This window comes from Myxine glutinosa, chromosome 6, assembly GCF_964187855.1.
Source record: "Myxine glutinosa chromosome 6, kmMyxGlut1.1, whole genome shotgun sequence".
NCBI classification, from domain to species: domain Eukaryota; kingdom Metazoa; phylum Chordata; class Myxini; order Myxiniformes; family Myxinidae; genus Myxine; species Myxine glutinosa.
The window spans coordinates 70123948-70140202 of NC_136266.1; the positions used below are offsets into that span (position 1 = coordinate 70123948).

The window sequence follows — 16255 nt, forward strand, 5'->3', positions numbered from 1 at the left end:
TTTTGTTCCTTTTGGTGTCAAAGGAAACCACACCAAATTTGAATGGAATCCAATAATATTTAGGGGTGCCACATCAGTGATGAATTTTCCCCCATGCAAAAATAGGAATTCCCATTTTTTGGGCTGTATATACACAAAATAAATACATAATTATATATATACATTAAATATAATATTTAAAATAAATATATAGTAAATATACATTAAATAATAAATATACATCAATACACATTATACATTATATATATACAATATATTATACATACAGTTTTGAGACTTCCTATGATCACTATCTGGGCAATTTTCATGCATGTTTTGTACAGGTTCCCGGGGTCAGGGGTACGCTTTTTTAGTGTGTAATATGTAGGCCTAACTTATTGACTGTGGCTCTTTTGTAGAGAGTGACCCTGTGGAGTAAGAATTAACAGGATTTTACCCACATTCTTGCTTATTTTGCAGATATGGCATGTGCTAGTACCAGTGTTTCATTGAAAACTCGGGCTCAGGATAATGTGTATCTCATTGGGTCCACTTCTGGAGATGCCATCAAAGGTGCCAAGCTCCCGACTGTGCATCAATCTCTTGTCCTGTTTTTCCATCACCTGAAGAAGGAGAATCGCACTGCCCGGGAGAGTGCAACCCTCACCATTGAAGAGGTTGTGAAGTTCTGGGAAAAAGCTCACCTACCTACAACGACGAAGCAGCACTGCATCCATCGTTTGGAGAGGCTATATGAAGAATGGAGGAGCCTCCAAAAAGGTGCAAAGCGGGGTGGTGCGACCCAAGAGAGAAAGGTAGCATCCTTCAAGGCCTCCTTGGAGAAGACGTTTGATCTTAGGCATGCAGATTCGGAGGCCATAATCACCAACCCCGAGGACAGGAAGTTTCTTCACGATCAATTCTCAGAGAGGAAGGCTTAAATGGGATCTGGAGACACTGTGTTGGAAGCAAAAACGTTCTTGTGTGTTTGAAAGATCAGCAGCCACGAGATGATTATCGTGAACTCCTAGAACTGACTGTCATCTACATGGGAGGAATTCCACCTCGTGGAATCCGGATCATGGCTCCAGGAGCAATGCACAGAGCCAGATGGATGGCAAAAGCACTATATTCACTACAGGTGTTCATGTTTCGGTCAGAGTTCCACTTGACACTTCGAGAGGCGAGAGAACTCCGAGCCTTCAACATTTTTGTCTGCCTTGTGTATGTACAGGCTTGGTTTCGGGCTCCACAAGCTATTGAGGCTCCCCTGAATGACATTAACCTCTTCAAGAAGTTGGAAAAGTTTGAACAAATCAATCAGAAGATGGCTCAGGCAGCCTTGAAGGCACTTGGCCGCCACACGTGGTACATGAGCCCAGTACTAGTGGCATTTGCATTATTTGACACCAGAATTGACAAAGAAAGCAAGATCAATATGATTGAAGCATTGAAAAATGACGGTGAAAACCCCTCTCCAAAGAGACCAGCTATCAAACGAGGAACCGCCCTGTCAATCGCTGGCCTCATAACAAAACACACCAAGCATTTCTTCAGCATCCTAGGGACCCCAACTGATTGGATGGATAAGGATCCTGGTTCATGGGAGCAAGAAACCAGCTTTCAGGAAGCAAAGAAAGCCGCCAGTGGCTTAGTCGTGGTGAACGACAGGGCAGAAAGGGGTGTCGCATTGATACAAGACTACAATAAGCTCCTTACAAAGGATGAAGAGCAAAAGCAAGCTCTGCTCCAAGTTGTTGCTGCTCACAGGAAGATGTACCCCGATGCCAAGAAGGCAACAGTGGTGAAACAGGCCCAGAAATAGGAGTTACATTTCTCATTATATTTGGGTTTTTTAATATTATGTGATATGGTGTCTCTTCATTTTATGAACTGAACATTTGGATTGTTATCATTGAATTTGAGTTTTCATAGCAATATAGTGCTATTTGTGCAGCTATTGTAACTTGTGTTTGCTAGAATACAAAGAAAGTGAGTGGAGGGTGGATTTTCATAAAACAAACTTCTGGTTTTGCTTTCGATCCATATATAGAAAAGTTTTGGAGACACCTTTAGTTTGAAGGCTGATGTGGCACCCCTAAATAAAATCAGATTGCTTTCATATTTGGTGTCTTTTCATTTTGGAACAAAAGGAACAACATAAAGCCATGTCCCAGTAAATATTTAAAAAAAATTATTTTGAGCACCACCCTAATATATATATATATATATATATATATATATATATATATATATATATATATATATATATATGTATATATATATATATATTGTTGTGGATCTCTAGCTCATCGACATACTGAGGGGGGGTTAAGCCCTGCTCCCCCTCGAGCTTCGAGGCCGCCCCACGCTATACTCTTGGAGGACTGATTGCTGGGCAATTCCAGCCGCCGAACCCACAGCTAACGCGCGGAAGGGTTAACGGTCACAACCCGAGTACCTTTGAAACACGCAGCCGTGAGGACGGGGGCTGAACCTCACACGAGTCACGCGGGTATGGTACGCCCGAGCGGTTTGTGTGTCACGCAACTCGTGCCGTTCATCACTATGAACCCGATCGAGCGGTTTTAACTCGTGCAATGCGAGGCCAATGGTGAAGGGATGAAAACGGCCAAGTTGGAAACAAACCACAGGATTTATTCACAAATGTACAATGGTGATAGAAAAGGGACACAGAGGAGAACCTTAACAGCCTTACTTACGTTTCCCGGACAAGGGCCCTCAGACTCGTTCGGGGAAGGGGAAGAAGAGGGGGATGCGCACAAAGCGCGGCCGATTGGTGCAGTTCGCCTGGACGGCTCGATGGGCCGGTCCCCCCGAGGATGTTCGCGGCAGGGACGTCGATCTCAGTCGTGCACGTAACGGGAATCCACGGAGCGTGTCCCAAAGTCAGCGAGGCAAAGCGCACGTGCAGGGAGTCCAGGCAGAGGTCGTCAGGGCAGAGAGAGTGTTCAGAATCCCAGGACAGAAGAGGCCAGAGAGCGAATCCAGAGCCAGAGATCGTCAGAGTCCAGAGAGAGAGTGTCAGCCTGCGAATCCCGAGAGAGAGTTCGGGGGTCCGGGCCGGGTTTTATATCCCCCGGGGCCCCCTAGAATGTTCCACGGGCCTCCAATGGCCGCCGGGGGTCATGTGTCGTGACAGCCCCTCATTAGTCACTCCCCTTAGCTCTCTTGGGCCGCCGTTATTGGCCACTCCCTTTAACTCTCATTGGCCACCGTTATTGGCCACTCCCTTTAACTCCCATTGGCTGCCGTTATTGGCCGCTCCCTTTAACTCCCATTGGCCGTTCGCTGCTTACCAGCCACGCCCTCCAGCTCCTCCCTTGGGCCTGCTTGACTTGTCCTAGGCCCATGACGTAACATTCCAGGCTTCAATGAGGCCTACCCTTTCTCTACCTGCCTCAACACATACTAACACTGGGAAGGAGACAATACTTCACATTTAATAAGAAATAATTAATGAAGTGAGGCTACATATTGTGGTGCAACTAACTATAGGGGGGTTGCCTTTATTTACAAAACCACAATATATATATATATATATATATATATATATATATATATATATATATATATATATAATATATATATATATATATATATATATATAATATATATATATATATATATATATATATATATATATATATATATATATATATATATATATAGTTACGGACCGCGGATAAGATGTTAATTTGCCGAGCGGATGGCGCCGCGGCCCGAACCGTTTACCAAGACTAGACCCGATCCTGAAATGTTGGCCAAATTGTGCCACAGATATTCAATGAGGGAAAAGACAAAGGCGACACGGATGTGAAGAAGAAGAAGAAGACAAAAAAAGGTTTTAAATACGATTATTATTTATTACTATTTACAGGACCAAAGAAACCAAGGAAGAATGAAGGATAACAAAATAAAGACAGAAAGAGGGACGGACCAGAAGGACACAGTGAAAATTCTAGCTTACCTATAACAGTCTTAATTAACCCAGGACAGAACAAACAAAGACGGACTCACACGAATGGGGAATGGAGGCAGGAGTGAATGGCTGGACCGGGAGGAAGGTTCAGCTCGGACCAGAGGACGGCCGGGCCGGGAGGGAGCAGCCGCCACCCTTCCTCAACAGCAACCTGCCGTCAACGCTCAAGCTGCGGCGGTCAAAGCTGCGATGGTTCAAAGCTGCTGTGGTTCAAGCTCCGGTGGTTCAAACTGCTGCCGTGGGGACGTCGTGTGCTTTCTCAGGACTCCTTTTCATCACTCCTGCGCACTTCTCTCAGAGGCTTCCTTCCTACTTCTTTCGCGCACTTCTCTCAGAGGCTTCCTTCTCACTACTTCTGCGCACTTGTGTCAAAGGCTTCCCCCGCGCTTCTGTCAACGGCTTCCGCGTGCGCTTTTTATAACGCCGCGGGCGATCAAGCCGCCGGCCGCTAGAACACGCCTATCGGTGAGCTCGCCTCGGCCCTGATTGGTCGGCACGGCCCTCTGGCTCCACCCTTGATGACGATGGGCGGGCACGCCCAGGATTCGGCAGCTCCTCCCCCTTCTTCTCCGAGCCTACCTCGTGGCTAATGGCGGCAAATTCAGTTGGCAGTAGAGGCTTTGGGAATGGGAATGAAAGGGGATCTATCTATTTGAATTCGGTGCAATGGAGTGTCAATTAATGGAAGACAAGGCCTTACCTTACTACACAGAATAAGGAAATAACTGTCAACAAGGAGGAAATCTATGATTGGCTAACGTGATTGTTTATGAAATAACTACGGAACGACCTTTGACCTTTATACACAGACTGGAGGCAGGAGGGTCCAGAATAAAGCAATAAAAACAAAAAAACACAATCCACATATCCACAACAATATATATATATATACTGTATATACAGACTTGGCATTTAATATGGAATATTTTTTTTGTGGGGGTGAACTTACTTTTCAAGATGACTTAGAACCAAAAGTTCATTGGGATTATGTTGAAATTATTCTAGATTTTGTTAATGTGACCTTTAAAAGAAACAAAACCCACATTTGACATTTTGAAGCAAATAAATTGATCCTTGAAAGTGATGTAAACTGATATCGAACTCAATTCACGGACAGTACTGTGTTAAACTTCTGTGCGTTTTCCAGAAGTATCTCTTTATTTTGCACACTAGCCCAAATTTTTTTTTAACAAAAACAAAAGTTAAATTACGACTGGGATTACGGACAGTAAAATTACAGTTCAGTACTTCGTGTAACCCCCACGAGCAGTCAGGAGAGCACGTACACGTTGAGGCATGCTGTTCACAAGATTTGCCAAGGTTTGGACAGGAATCGCTTGCCATGCAGTTACAATAGCCTGCTGCAATTGACGCACAGAGGCAGGCTGCTGGTCCAAGTTGTCGATTTGACGCGTTAATTCTGCCCACAAGTTCTCTATCGGATTCATATCCGGGGACATGGCAGGCCACTCCATATGCTCTACACCACGGTCAGCAAGAAAGTGTTGGATCATGCGAGCACGATGAGGCCGTGCATTGTCATCTTGGAAGACAAAGTTTCCTCGAAAGGCTGCATGAACAAATGGAAGCAATGTTTCTTCCAGAATGGCCCTGTGCTTGAACTGGTTCAGGTTTCCATTCAGAACAACCAGGTCAGTTTTGCCCCCTGCATGAAAAGCAGCCCAAACGGTCACCCCACCACCTCCAGCTTGGACTCTTGGCACTATACAATCTTCGTTGTAGGCTTCATGCACTTGTTTGCGCACTCGGACGCGGCCATATTGACGATAGACCAGAAATCTAGACTTGTCACTGAAGAACACGTGATTCCAGTGTCCTGGCTGCCATTGACGGTGCTCTCTGGCCCACTGCAATCGGCGCTGGCGGTGTTGTCTGGTCAGACATGGCTTTCTCGGGGGACGCCTGGCATGAAAGCCTGCTTGAACCAGGCGTTGGTTGACTAGCCTTCTGGATACAGGCACATTTGTCAGTTGCTGCCACTCAGCCCTAAGCCGATTAGCTGACTTGGTACGGCCATTGCGGACTAACCGGTGCAGCTGGCGATCATCCCTCCTTGTGGTTCTGCAGGGACGTCCTGACCTAGGTATTGGAGTAGGGACACCCCTCTGAGCATTTCGTTTCAGGATCTTTGACACCTGACCTTGAGTGATGCCATACTGCCGAGCAATAGCACGCTGTTTCATGCCGGAATTTCGTAAAGCCACCACTAAATGACAAACAGCATTGTCAAGTTGACGGACCATCTCCAGGGGAAGCGGCAATAACTTTTGTAGACGTGCAGCAGTTGTTTTCCACTAATACAGAACGCAACAACCCTTATATACCCTATTGTGAAGCCAAAGGTCAAATGTACCTGTCCGTACATTTTGTCACACCACCTGTGATATAATCCTGTTATTGATTTCTTGCTGCGACAGACAATCAGTGACATGGTTCTTTTTAACAAAGAAATCACCGAAGTGTAAAAGAAACTCACCAGATTGATATACCGAGTTCAGAAAGTAAACCCAAGTCAAGAAAAAAAAATATTCCATATTAAATGCCAAGTCTGTATTTATATATATACGAGCTGAGGTACCCGGCTTCGCCCGGGTTGGATAAGAATAAGACAAATATATGATGAAAAGAACATGTATATTTTCGAGCAATATCACAGTACATTTCCTACATGACGTTTTGTCAATTTTCAATTTCTCAAAACCTTTTGGTATACAACATTTCTAGTTTTCTTACTTGGTGCCAAGACATCAAGATTGCTTGGTTTTCCAACCCTCGAGCAGCCCACGTACAGCTGGCCATGGGCAAACACTTGTTCTGTGAAGTTCAGGCCTACAACCTTCATTGATTGCCCCTGCGCCTTGTTGATGGACATAGCAAAACATAGCCTGATGGGGAACTGAAGCCTCTTGAAGGAGAATGAAAGGTCAGGTGGAATAAGTGGTATCCTTGGAATGAATACTTTCTCTCCTCTGTATTGTCCTGAGAGGATGGTTGCCTCTAGGACATGCGGCATCATTTGCTGGATTGTCAATCGTGTTCCATTACACAGCTTTGGTGGATCAAGATTCCTTCGAAGCACGATTGGTGCTCCCACCTTGAGAATCAACCTGTGTGTTGGGAGTCCTTGAGGCTGAAGACTGTTGAGAAACTCAGTTGGGAAGTTTACTGCCTGATCTTCATCTGTCACTTTGTCAAGAGAATCATAATTTCTTTCATGACCGGGAAGTTGGTGGAGGAGCAAATTGTTGATCTCTTGAACAGCATTGTTCTTGGGGGCCAAAATGGCTCTTTCGGCAAGCCATGATGAGTCCTGGAACTGGGTCTCCATATTGGGAAAGACCTTTTTGATCAAGTCATCTTTTGTTTCAACAAACTGTCCAAATGGTAGAATTATTTGTTCTGATGCATCTTGAGGGTATAGGCCATTGCCAACTTTCAAAAGCTGGCTTGAGAACGCCCCTGCAGTGTTGTCACCAAGAAGGTGGACTCTCATGTTGGTATTCAGGGTAAGTCTTTGCACATGTGGCCAGAGGAGATAAGAAGACTTGATACAGGCCTTGACTTGATCTGCTCTTGTGCCCCGTTGGATGAATGGGAGAGTCTGACGAAAGTCTCCAGCCAGAACAGTTGTCACACCACCCATGATTTTCTTGTTGTTGTGAATATCTTGGAGTGTTCTGTTCACTGCTTCGAATGCCTGCTTGTGGTTCATAGTAGCCTCATCTCAGATGATGATTTTGCACTGTTGAAGGATCTTGGCATTTGCTGAATTCTTGCTAATGTTGCAGGTTGGCGTGTCTTGCTTGGTCAAATCAAAAGGCAGTTTGAAAGTTGAGTGTGCTGTCCTTCCTCCTTCAAGAAGTGTAGCTGCAATTCCACTTGAGGCCACAGCCAGAGCAATTTCCGAATTTTGACGAACCTTGGCCAGGATGATATTAATGAGGAATGTTTTTCCGTTCTTGACGCGAAAAAATGGCGCGCATTTTGTCATTATGTGCGACTTTACGTCACTCCTACGGACGTGACAACATTTGTTTTCCTTAAAAATATATTTAAAATAAATGAAATAGTACATAAATTAACAATAAACGAAGCTAAAAAACAATTTAAAATACAATAAAAAGCACATTAAAAATATATAAATATGTACGTACAGTATACTGTACGTACACGCAACCGCTGATTCGCATTCAAAACAGAGGCGACGTACAGTATTCCTTTACTGTGTCTGTGTTAGCCATGGATCCGAAGAAGGATAATGCTAGTGTTTCCAATCGTAATGTGGTTACGATGGACGATAAGGTAAATCTGATTAAAAGGAATGGAAAAGGTGGAAAAGTGTCGGTGATAGCGCATAGACCTTATCGCGAATCGGAACCGCAATGCGTCATGGGATCGGAAAGGGGCAATAGCGCCGCCACAAACTACACCATGGAATTGCAGCTGGCGCGGTTTTTTAAACCATTGATTTTAATATAAAAAGTAGCCTATAACCACCGGAATTTTATGCTGATTCCGAATCTGTGTCTAAAACTTTTCTCCGATGTGTAGTTCTTGAGTTATAAGCGGACATCCAGACAGACAGACACTCCTCCTTTATATATAGAGATATATAGATATATATATATATATATATATATATATATATATATATATATATATATATATATATATATATATATATATATATACACACAGTCACGTGAAAAAGTAAGTACACCCCATGTAAAGCTTTGACTTTTTCAACATATTTCAACATGCAAGTATTTGATCTTCATTTCACCAATATTGATAGATAAAGGTGATATAATATAACAAATATCATGAAACATTTACATTTTGTAGTCCATTGTATAATTTAAATAAACATAAATGCAAATTTCGCATGTGGAAAAAGTAAGTACACCCCTACATTTATCACTGCTTCAAATACCTAAAAGTAGAATCAGGTGCACCAGCTCAGGTGCAAATGATTAGAACATCATTCGAGAGGATCTTGGAGGAACCTGTCTTATTTAAACCTCAGACATTTAGTTTGGTTTGCTCTTTGTTGTTGAAGTGTGCGGCGTCACCATGCCTAGATCAAAAGAGCTATCTGAAGCCTTCAGAAAGAAGGTTTTAGATGCCTACGAGTCTGGGAAGGGATTTAAAAAGATCTCCAAACAATTTGAAATCAATCATTCGACTGTCCGGAAGACCATCTACAAGTGGAGAAGATTCCAAACAACTGCCAACTTGTTCAGGCCAGGCCGCCCCAGCAAGTTCAGCTCGAGAGCAGACCGCAAGATGCTGAGAGAAGTCTCAAAAACTCCAGAATGTCATCATGGGACCTACAGGTAGCTCTTGCCACTGTTGATGTCAAAGTGCACGTGTCTACCATTAGAAAGAAGCTGCACAAATTTGATCTACATGGGAGGTGTGCCAGGAGGAAAACTTTGCTGTCCAGAAAGAACATCAAGGCAAGACTAAAGTTTGCCAATGAACACCTAGGCAAAGACCAGCACTTCTGGAACAATGTGCTCTGGACAGATGAGTCCAAGGTAGAGCTATTTGGCCACAGTACCAGAAGACATGTTTGGCAAAAACCAAAGACAGCATTTGACCACAAGAACCTGATACCAACTGTAAAGCATGGTGGTGGAAATATTATGGTTTGGGGCAGCTTTGCTGCATCAGGGCCTGGGCAGCTCACCATCATAGAATCCACTATGAATTCTTCATTGTATCAGAGGGTGCTTGAGGATAATGTGAGGCCATCTGTCGGAAAGTTGAAGCTCAACCGAAGGTGGACCTTGCACCATGACAATGACCCTAAACATACCGGTAAATCCACCAAGGAATGGCTGAAAAGAAAGAAATGGAGGGTTCTGGAATGGCCAAGTCAAAGCCCGGATCTAAATCCCATCGAGATATTGTGGGGCGATTTGAAACGAGCTGTGCATGCAAGAAACCCCTCAAACATCGCACAGCTGAAAGAATTCTGCATGGAGGAGTGGGCAAAAATTTCTCAGTCGATGTCAGAGACTGGTAGACAGTTATAAGAAACGCCTACTTGAGGTTGTTTCTGCGAAAGGGGGCAATACAACCTATTGGAGCCAGGGGTGTACTTACTTTTTCCACATGCGACATTTGCATTTATGTTTATTTAAATTATACAATGGACTACAAAATGTAAATGTTTCATGATATTTGTTTTATTATACCACCTTTATCTATCAATATTGTTGAAATGAAGATCAAATAGCTGTATGTTGAAATATGTTGAAAAAGTCAAAACTTTACATGGGGTGTACTTACTTTTTCACGTGACTGTATATATATATATATATATATATATATATATATATATATATATATATATATATATATATATATTGTTGCGAATATGGCATTTGGCCTCCATATCCGCTTGTAAATATTCCCCTATTTCCCCAATACTCCCCAACTATCCCCAATCCCCCATTCCCTAGTCCCATTGCCTGTAAATAACACTCTGTAGAACCGACCTTCCCCTTTTTCCCCCATTAAATGTCGTGCCCAGGTCCACCGCATCTCACGTAGACAACTTTCGGACATCTTGCTAGTTATTCTTAGTCTATGTCAGTTAAGGACTCGTTTCCATTAATTCTGACTCTTCGTTGCACCAGAATGTGATTGTATGGCACCAGTAGTGAGTTTAGGACCTCCCCTTACCTCCTCCCATCTTCCCCATGAAACAACAACAACAACAACTACAACAACAACAACAACTACAACAACTACAACAACTACAACTACAACAACAGAGGAGAATGGGGGCGGCGCGGCGCGGGGGAGTGTGCGTCCTCACACCGGCTCGGTTAGCCGCCATTGACCATGCGCTCCGACGGGGTTACCACGAAGGGGCTCCCTGTCAGCCCCTCGTCAAGGGCGGAGCCGGTAACCCCCCCGCACGCACCCAATGAGAAGCAACGGGCCGATTCCATCTGGGGCGGAGCTAACGAGCCGAGGGCGTGTCACTCCCCGCCGGATATACGCGGCCACTTACCGGACGTGACGTCAGATGCGCCCCCAGCTTGAGAAGACAAGTCACCACCTCCGAGCGCTGAGTGAGACCTCCCGCATCTTTGGACTGGACCGGGTCGATTTTGCCCCTGAGCCAAGGTGCACCTTGAGCCATCGAAGACCTGCCCCTCCTTGCCATCAATCCCCGTGTGAGTCAGTTTTGTCCCGTTTATCTGTCGTCTGTCGGGGCTAATATAAGAGTGTGTCTAAGTGCCTGCCTTTCTATGCTGTCCCTCTTGTCGTTGTAATCTGACCTTCCGCCCTAATATAACCTCCTCCGGAGGTCTTGAGAACCGTATCCCTGGTGTCGTGTCATTTTAATCCCAGCCGTTGTGTCCTTTTCCTTCATTGATTTAGCGTAGCGCGACTCGGCAACGTTCGAGTATAATCGGGTAACTTGTGCGGACACGGCGGCCATTCCGCTCGGCCCACCATAACATCAAAGTCGTGTCTGTAACAATTGGTGTCAGGAGTGGGATTCGGACCTGGGACTAAATTTGTTAGGCCCAAATTTTGGGAAGTAGAATTCGATCCGGAGCGCGTTTACGCGCTCGAAATTATAAAGGCGAAATTTGATTGTGTTTTACAAAATATAAAAACCCGAATTTTGAAAGTCGCGCTATGGCGGATCAAGACAGCTGGGGTCCGGTAGAGGAGAGTGAGGCAGGGTCGGTCCAGGACCAAATTGAGGGACGCGAGGAGAGCGAAGCAGCGAGGGTAGCAGACGCACAAATTAGCGTCGTTGCGCCCGACATGGCGGGCGCGCGAAATGGCGCCTCGCACATGGCCACGGCGCCCACGCCCGCGACCGTGGTAGCGCCACCGGTGGATTCGAACCTTTTCCTCCTGCAAATGAGGGCCTTTATGGAACAAATGGGAGACCAAATTGGAGGTTTGAAAAACAGTATGGGGGTAATGAGGGACGAAATGAGGGCTGATAGTGAGCGATTAGAGGGCCAAATGGGGGTAATGAGGGACGAAGCGAGGGGTACCGGTGAGGGGTTAGACAACGGGATAAAAGAGGTGAAAAATGGGTTAATGGGGGTAGAAAATAGAATGGCTGCCCAGGAGAATCAGATAGAGGGAGTGAAAAATGGGTTAGAGGGGTTAGAAAACAGGATGGAAGGCAAATTGAGGGACATGAGGGACCAAGCGGAAAGGGAAGTTAACCAAATGGGGCAGCAGATAGAGGGGGTCAGAATGGGGGTAGAAACCAAACTGGATGCTCACAGGGAGGAAATGGAGCAGATGAGGGTGGCATCTGGGCAGGAGATGCAGGTGATGGGAGAGGAGATCAGAAGAGGTGTGAGTGAGGAGGTCGGAGGAGTGCGCGAGGAGGTGAGGCACTGTAAGGAGCACATGGAGAAGGAGGTGAGAAAGGGGACTGTAAAGTTACAAGGGGGCATAGAGGACCTGACGCAGGAGGTGGAACAGCTGACGGAGGGACAGACTGAGTTAGTGGAGCAGGTAAAGAAGAACACAGCGGTATTAGGAGGTTTAAAAGCGACACAGAAAGAACTAAAAGACGACTTGGTAGCGACGAAGAGGGAATGTCAGATGGTACGTGAGGGACTGACAACGAGGCTGGACGAGGTGATAGAGGTAATGGAGACGAAGGACCGGCAGGTGAGGACGCACATGGAAACGGTCAAGGTAGCCTTGGAGGACGAGCTTGAGGAGACGTACCGGGGAATAAAAGAGGTGAAGCAGAAATTAGAAGAAGTGGAAGAAGGGGTGAGCGAAATTAAGAAGCGACGGAGAGGGGATAACAAAGAGATAAAAGAGGAAGTAAAAGAATTGGTCCAAAGTCTGTGTTTGGATCGTGATGATGTGCTCATTAACCGGATGAGGGATTCGCAGGTGATGGAGGAGAAGCGAAGAGGAAGAGGACCCGGTGTAAGTGGTGACCAATATGGTCGTGCGTATGATGCGCCAGGTGATTTAAGAAGCTTGGGGGTCGAGATGGACCCGGGTGTTCGTGAGAGGCCGTTGGTGAAGTGTGCGACAGGTCTGGTGTGCGAAAAAGGAGGTGTGCGAGAAAGTCCGACTCTGGGGTGTGTGAGGAAAAAGTGCGTGCCAAGGAGTGAGGGTGCTGGCGAGAGTGAGTCGGTCGTAGCGCGTGTGCGAGGGGGCACATGGAAGCGCGGTGTGGTAAGTGTTACAGAGGGTGTGACGGGAGAGTGTGCGCGAGAAAGGTGTGTGACGGACAGGTGCATGGGGAAAGAGTGCGCTGTCAAAGGCAAGGAAGAATGCACACCTGTGGTGAGTGTTACAGAGGGTGTAACGGGAGAGTGTGCGCGAGAAAGGTGTGTGACGGACAGGTGCATGGGGAAAGAGTGCGCTGTCAAGAGTGGAGGTGAGAGTAGTGAGAGTGGCACGGAGCGTGAGTTGGTTGTGACAGGTGAGCGAGGATGTACACCTGGGATGGAAGGATGCACACCTGGAATGGTAGAGCGTGAGTGGGAATGCACGCTGGAGTTGGTGGTGAGGCACGTGGTTGGGTGTGCGAATGAGGGCACACCTGTGATTGTCACAGAGGAGGTGACCGAGGAGGGGGCGCGAAGAGGTGTGTTGGTGAGGTGTGCGACCAACGAATGTGTGCCAAAGTGTTCGGTGGTCAGGTGTGTGACCGAGGCTGTGAGTGGAATGAGAGTACCTGGGTGTGTAAGGAAAGGTACGAGGAGCATGGGCACAGCTGGATGTGTGAGCAAGGAACGGGCTGCGGGGTGTAAGCATGCAGGTGAGGCATCGAAGGTAACCGGGTTAGAGGTTAGGTCGACTTTTAGCCGAATCGGGCCCTCGGTGCGTGCCGGGCCTCGCTTGGAACGGCCGCGTCCGTGCTCCACTAGGCGGAGCGGGCGGCTGGATAGAAAGGGTCGTCATGGCGACCACTTTTTGTTGAGGCAGTCCGGCAGGTCGAGATCGGGACATTGGATGGCTCCACGCCGAGATGGTGCGTGGGATCTCGGCCCGGGTAAGCCCCCGTCCCTGCACCGAATGCCGGACGCACCCAGCCGCTGGCACAGAACAACCCGCATTCATGGCTTGGCTTTACGAAGCCGGGCTTTGGACAGGAATTGGCGCACCGAGAGGCATTAGTGAGTAGACTGGGTGATGAGGTTAGTGTTTTGGACCCAAAATTAGAGAAAAACAAAATTTGATGATTGGCAAGGGATTGGCAGTAGTGATTGGCAGATGATGGGTAGTGATTGGCAAATTTTTAATTTGTTGAAATTTGATGTGCAAAATTGGTAGTGAGCGATGGGCCCGGTGGGTAAGGGTGGCATCCTTGCCACCCTTCCCATATGGGGGCAAAGCAGCAATAGTTTATGGGGTGTATGGCAGTGAAAACTAGCCCGGGTGGGTTAGGTTATATTGATAGGGATCTAGCGAAGATGACATTAGGTAACGTTAAGTTTAGTTAGTGACTGATACCTGTAGTGGGGACGCAGGTAGATTAGTGTGGATGATAATGACGTGGGAGCGCAATAGTTAAAGGGACGACTGGGAAGCGCAAGTTTCAGAAGGGAGTAATTAGCTGAGATGATGCCGTGTGTGTGAGAATTGAACAGGTGTGATTGCACAGGTGTGCAACTGGACAGGTGTGTGGAGCAGTGTGTGAGTAGTGAGTGTGTGGATCAGCGCGAATGCGCTTGGGGAGAGAAGGGTGCAGGTGGCACCAGGTGTGAGAGCACAGGTGTGCAAGTGCAGGTGTGTGGAATACATGGAGCAGAGAATGAGTGGTGTGGAGAGAGTTGGAGTAAGTGGTACGGAGTGGTGTGCATGGTGCGAAGGTGTGGATGGGGGAAGAGTGGACCCCCTTTCACGAGTTCCCGGGGCGGGTAGTGTAAGTGTTAGGTAGAGGGTATAGGTAAATTGTGGTTGGATATTGGCATTTGTGGTGCGATTGCAGAATGGTATTGTGGATGGGTGCATTAGTGTTGTGGAAATGGCTGGGCGTGTAGCCTGTTAGTGTGTGTAGTTGGTTGGGCACTCCACCACTGTGAGGATGTCGGCCAGGTGAGGCCGCAGGTGGGCTCTGGGAGCCGTTAGTTGTGGATGGGGCCCGAGGATCCGGAGGACGGACCCGGGTAGCCCAGTGCCAGAGAGGGCACCGAGTGGGGAGAGCGCCAGAGGGCCTTCCCCAGGTAGTTAGGTTAGGGTAAGGAGCAGGTAAGCTCGGAGGCAACTGCAGTGGTGGAGGTGTGCAGGTGGGTAGACCCGCTGGGAGAGGTACACGCCACAGCCCAGAAATTGTGCGAGGGCACCGGGAGATGAATCGGGGGAGTGAGACCCCAAATTGAAAAGCACCACAGTTTGGCCAATGGGAATTGGTTTTTAGAACCCATAGTGTAAGAGGGCCAATGGTTTGGCCGGAGAAAGACCCCGGGTAGTGTAAAGTTGTTAAAGTCATTTAGGAGATAGTTAGGATTGATGAACCTGTCGCACCATACGCAGCCACTTACCTGTGGTGATGATGATGACTCCACACCTGTGTTTTCTTTGTTCTGTGTGCAGGAAATGAGAATTGCTGTGTGGATTGGTGAGACGCATCACGACATGGATGAGACATTGGGGTGATTCCATCTCTCCCTCCTTAGGAGGGACTGATGATGAATTGGTAATGGCAAATTTTGATGTTCAGTTGGAGATGGCAAATTTTGATGAGAGTTGAAAATGGCAAATTTGATTGGTTAGGAGGGAGAGAAGACGAATTTGGTTTATGGGAGGAACGGGGAAGACAGTAGGGACGTTTGTTGATTTGTAAAATAGATGTTTATGGGTAGTGTTGCTTTTTGTGGATACAGTAAGGGGTAAGGGAGGGGCCATGTAGGTTACCTGGTGTGGGGGGGGCGTACGGTAGGAACGTACCTGTCTCACCTGGTTCCCATGTGCCCCCAGTGTGCATTACCTTACATTGCGTGCACTTTTGCGCCCTTACCACCTTACTCACTTGTCTTCTTCTTTTGTCTCCCACCTCCGAGGATCTGGCTTTGGGGCAGAGAGAGAGGAGAGAGAGGTGCTGGATCCGCAGTTGTGGGCCTGCACTTTCGCTGCTTGCTGCCTGGATCGATACACCATATGGACCGCAATTTTGGTGGCCACCCACAATGGACCGCAGTTCTTTTGCGGCCAAGCACCACCCATTGATGGACCTCTGGGTCAACGTGGCACCTATGCCATACAGGTGAACCACTTTTAGTTGAC

At 46.9% G+C, this 16255-nt stretch overlaps 1 protein-coding gene across 5 annotated transcripts in view; it reads left to right on the forward strand.

Annotated features, from left to right (window-relative positions):
* The window catches only part of LOC137429403 (tyrosine-protein kinase fyna-like), a 135351-nt gene that overhangs the window by 110484 nt on the left and 8612 nt on the right, over window positions 1-16255 (forward strand). Inside the window, exon 6 of one of the 5 annotated variants that reach the window (XM_078779998.1) lies at window positions 460-941. The exons of the other annotated variants lie outside the window; for them this stretch is intronic. Within the exon in view, the coding sequence (XP_078636124.1) occupies window positions 460-920 (461 nt within the window). The 3' untranslated portion in view covers window positions 921-941. Of the gene's footprint in view, window positions 1-459; window positions 942-16255 lie in introns of those variants that run through there. 5 annotated transcript variants of the gene reach the window in all.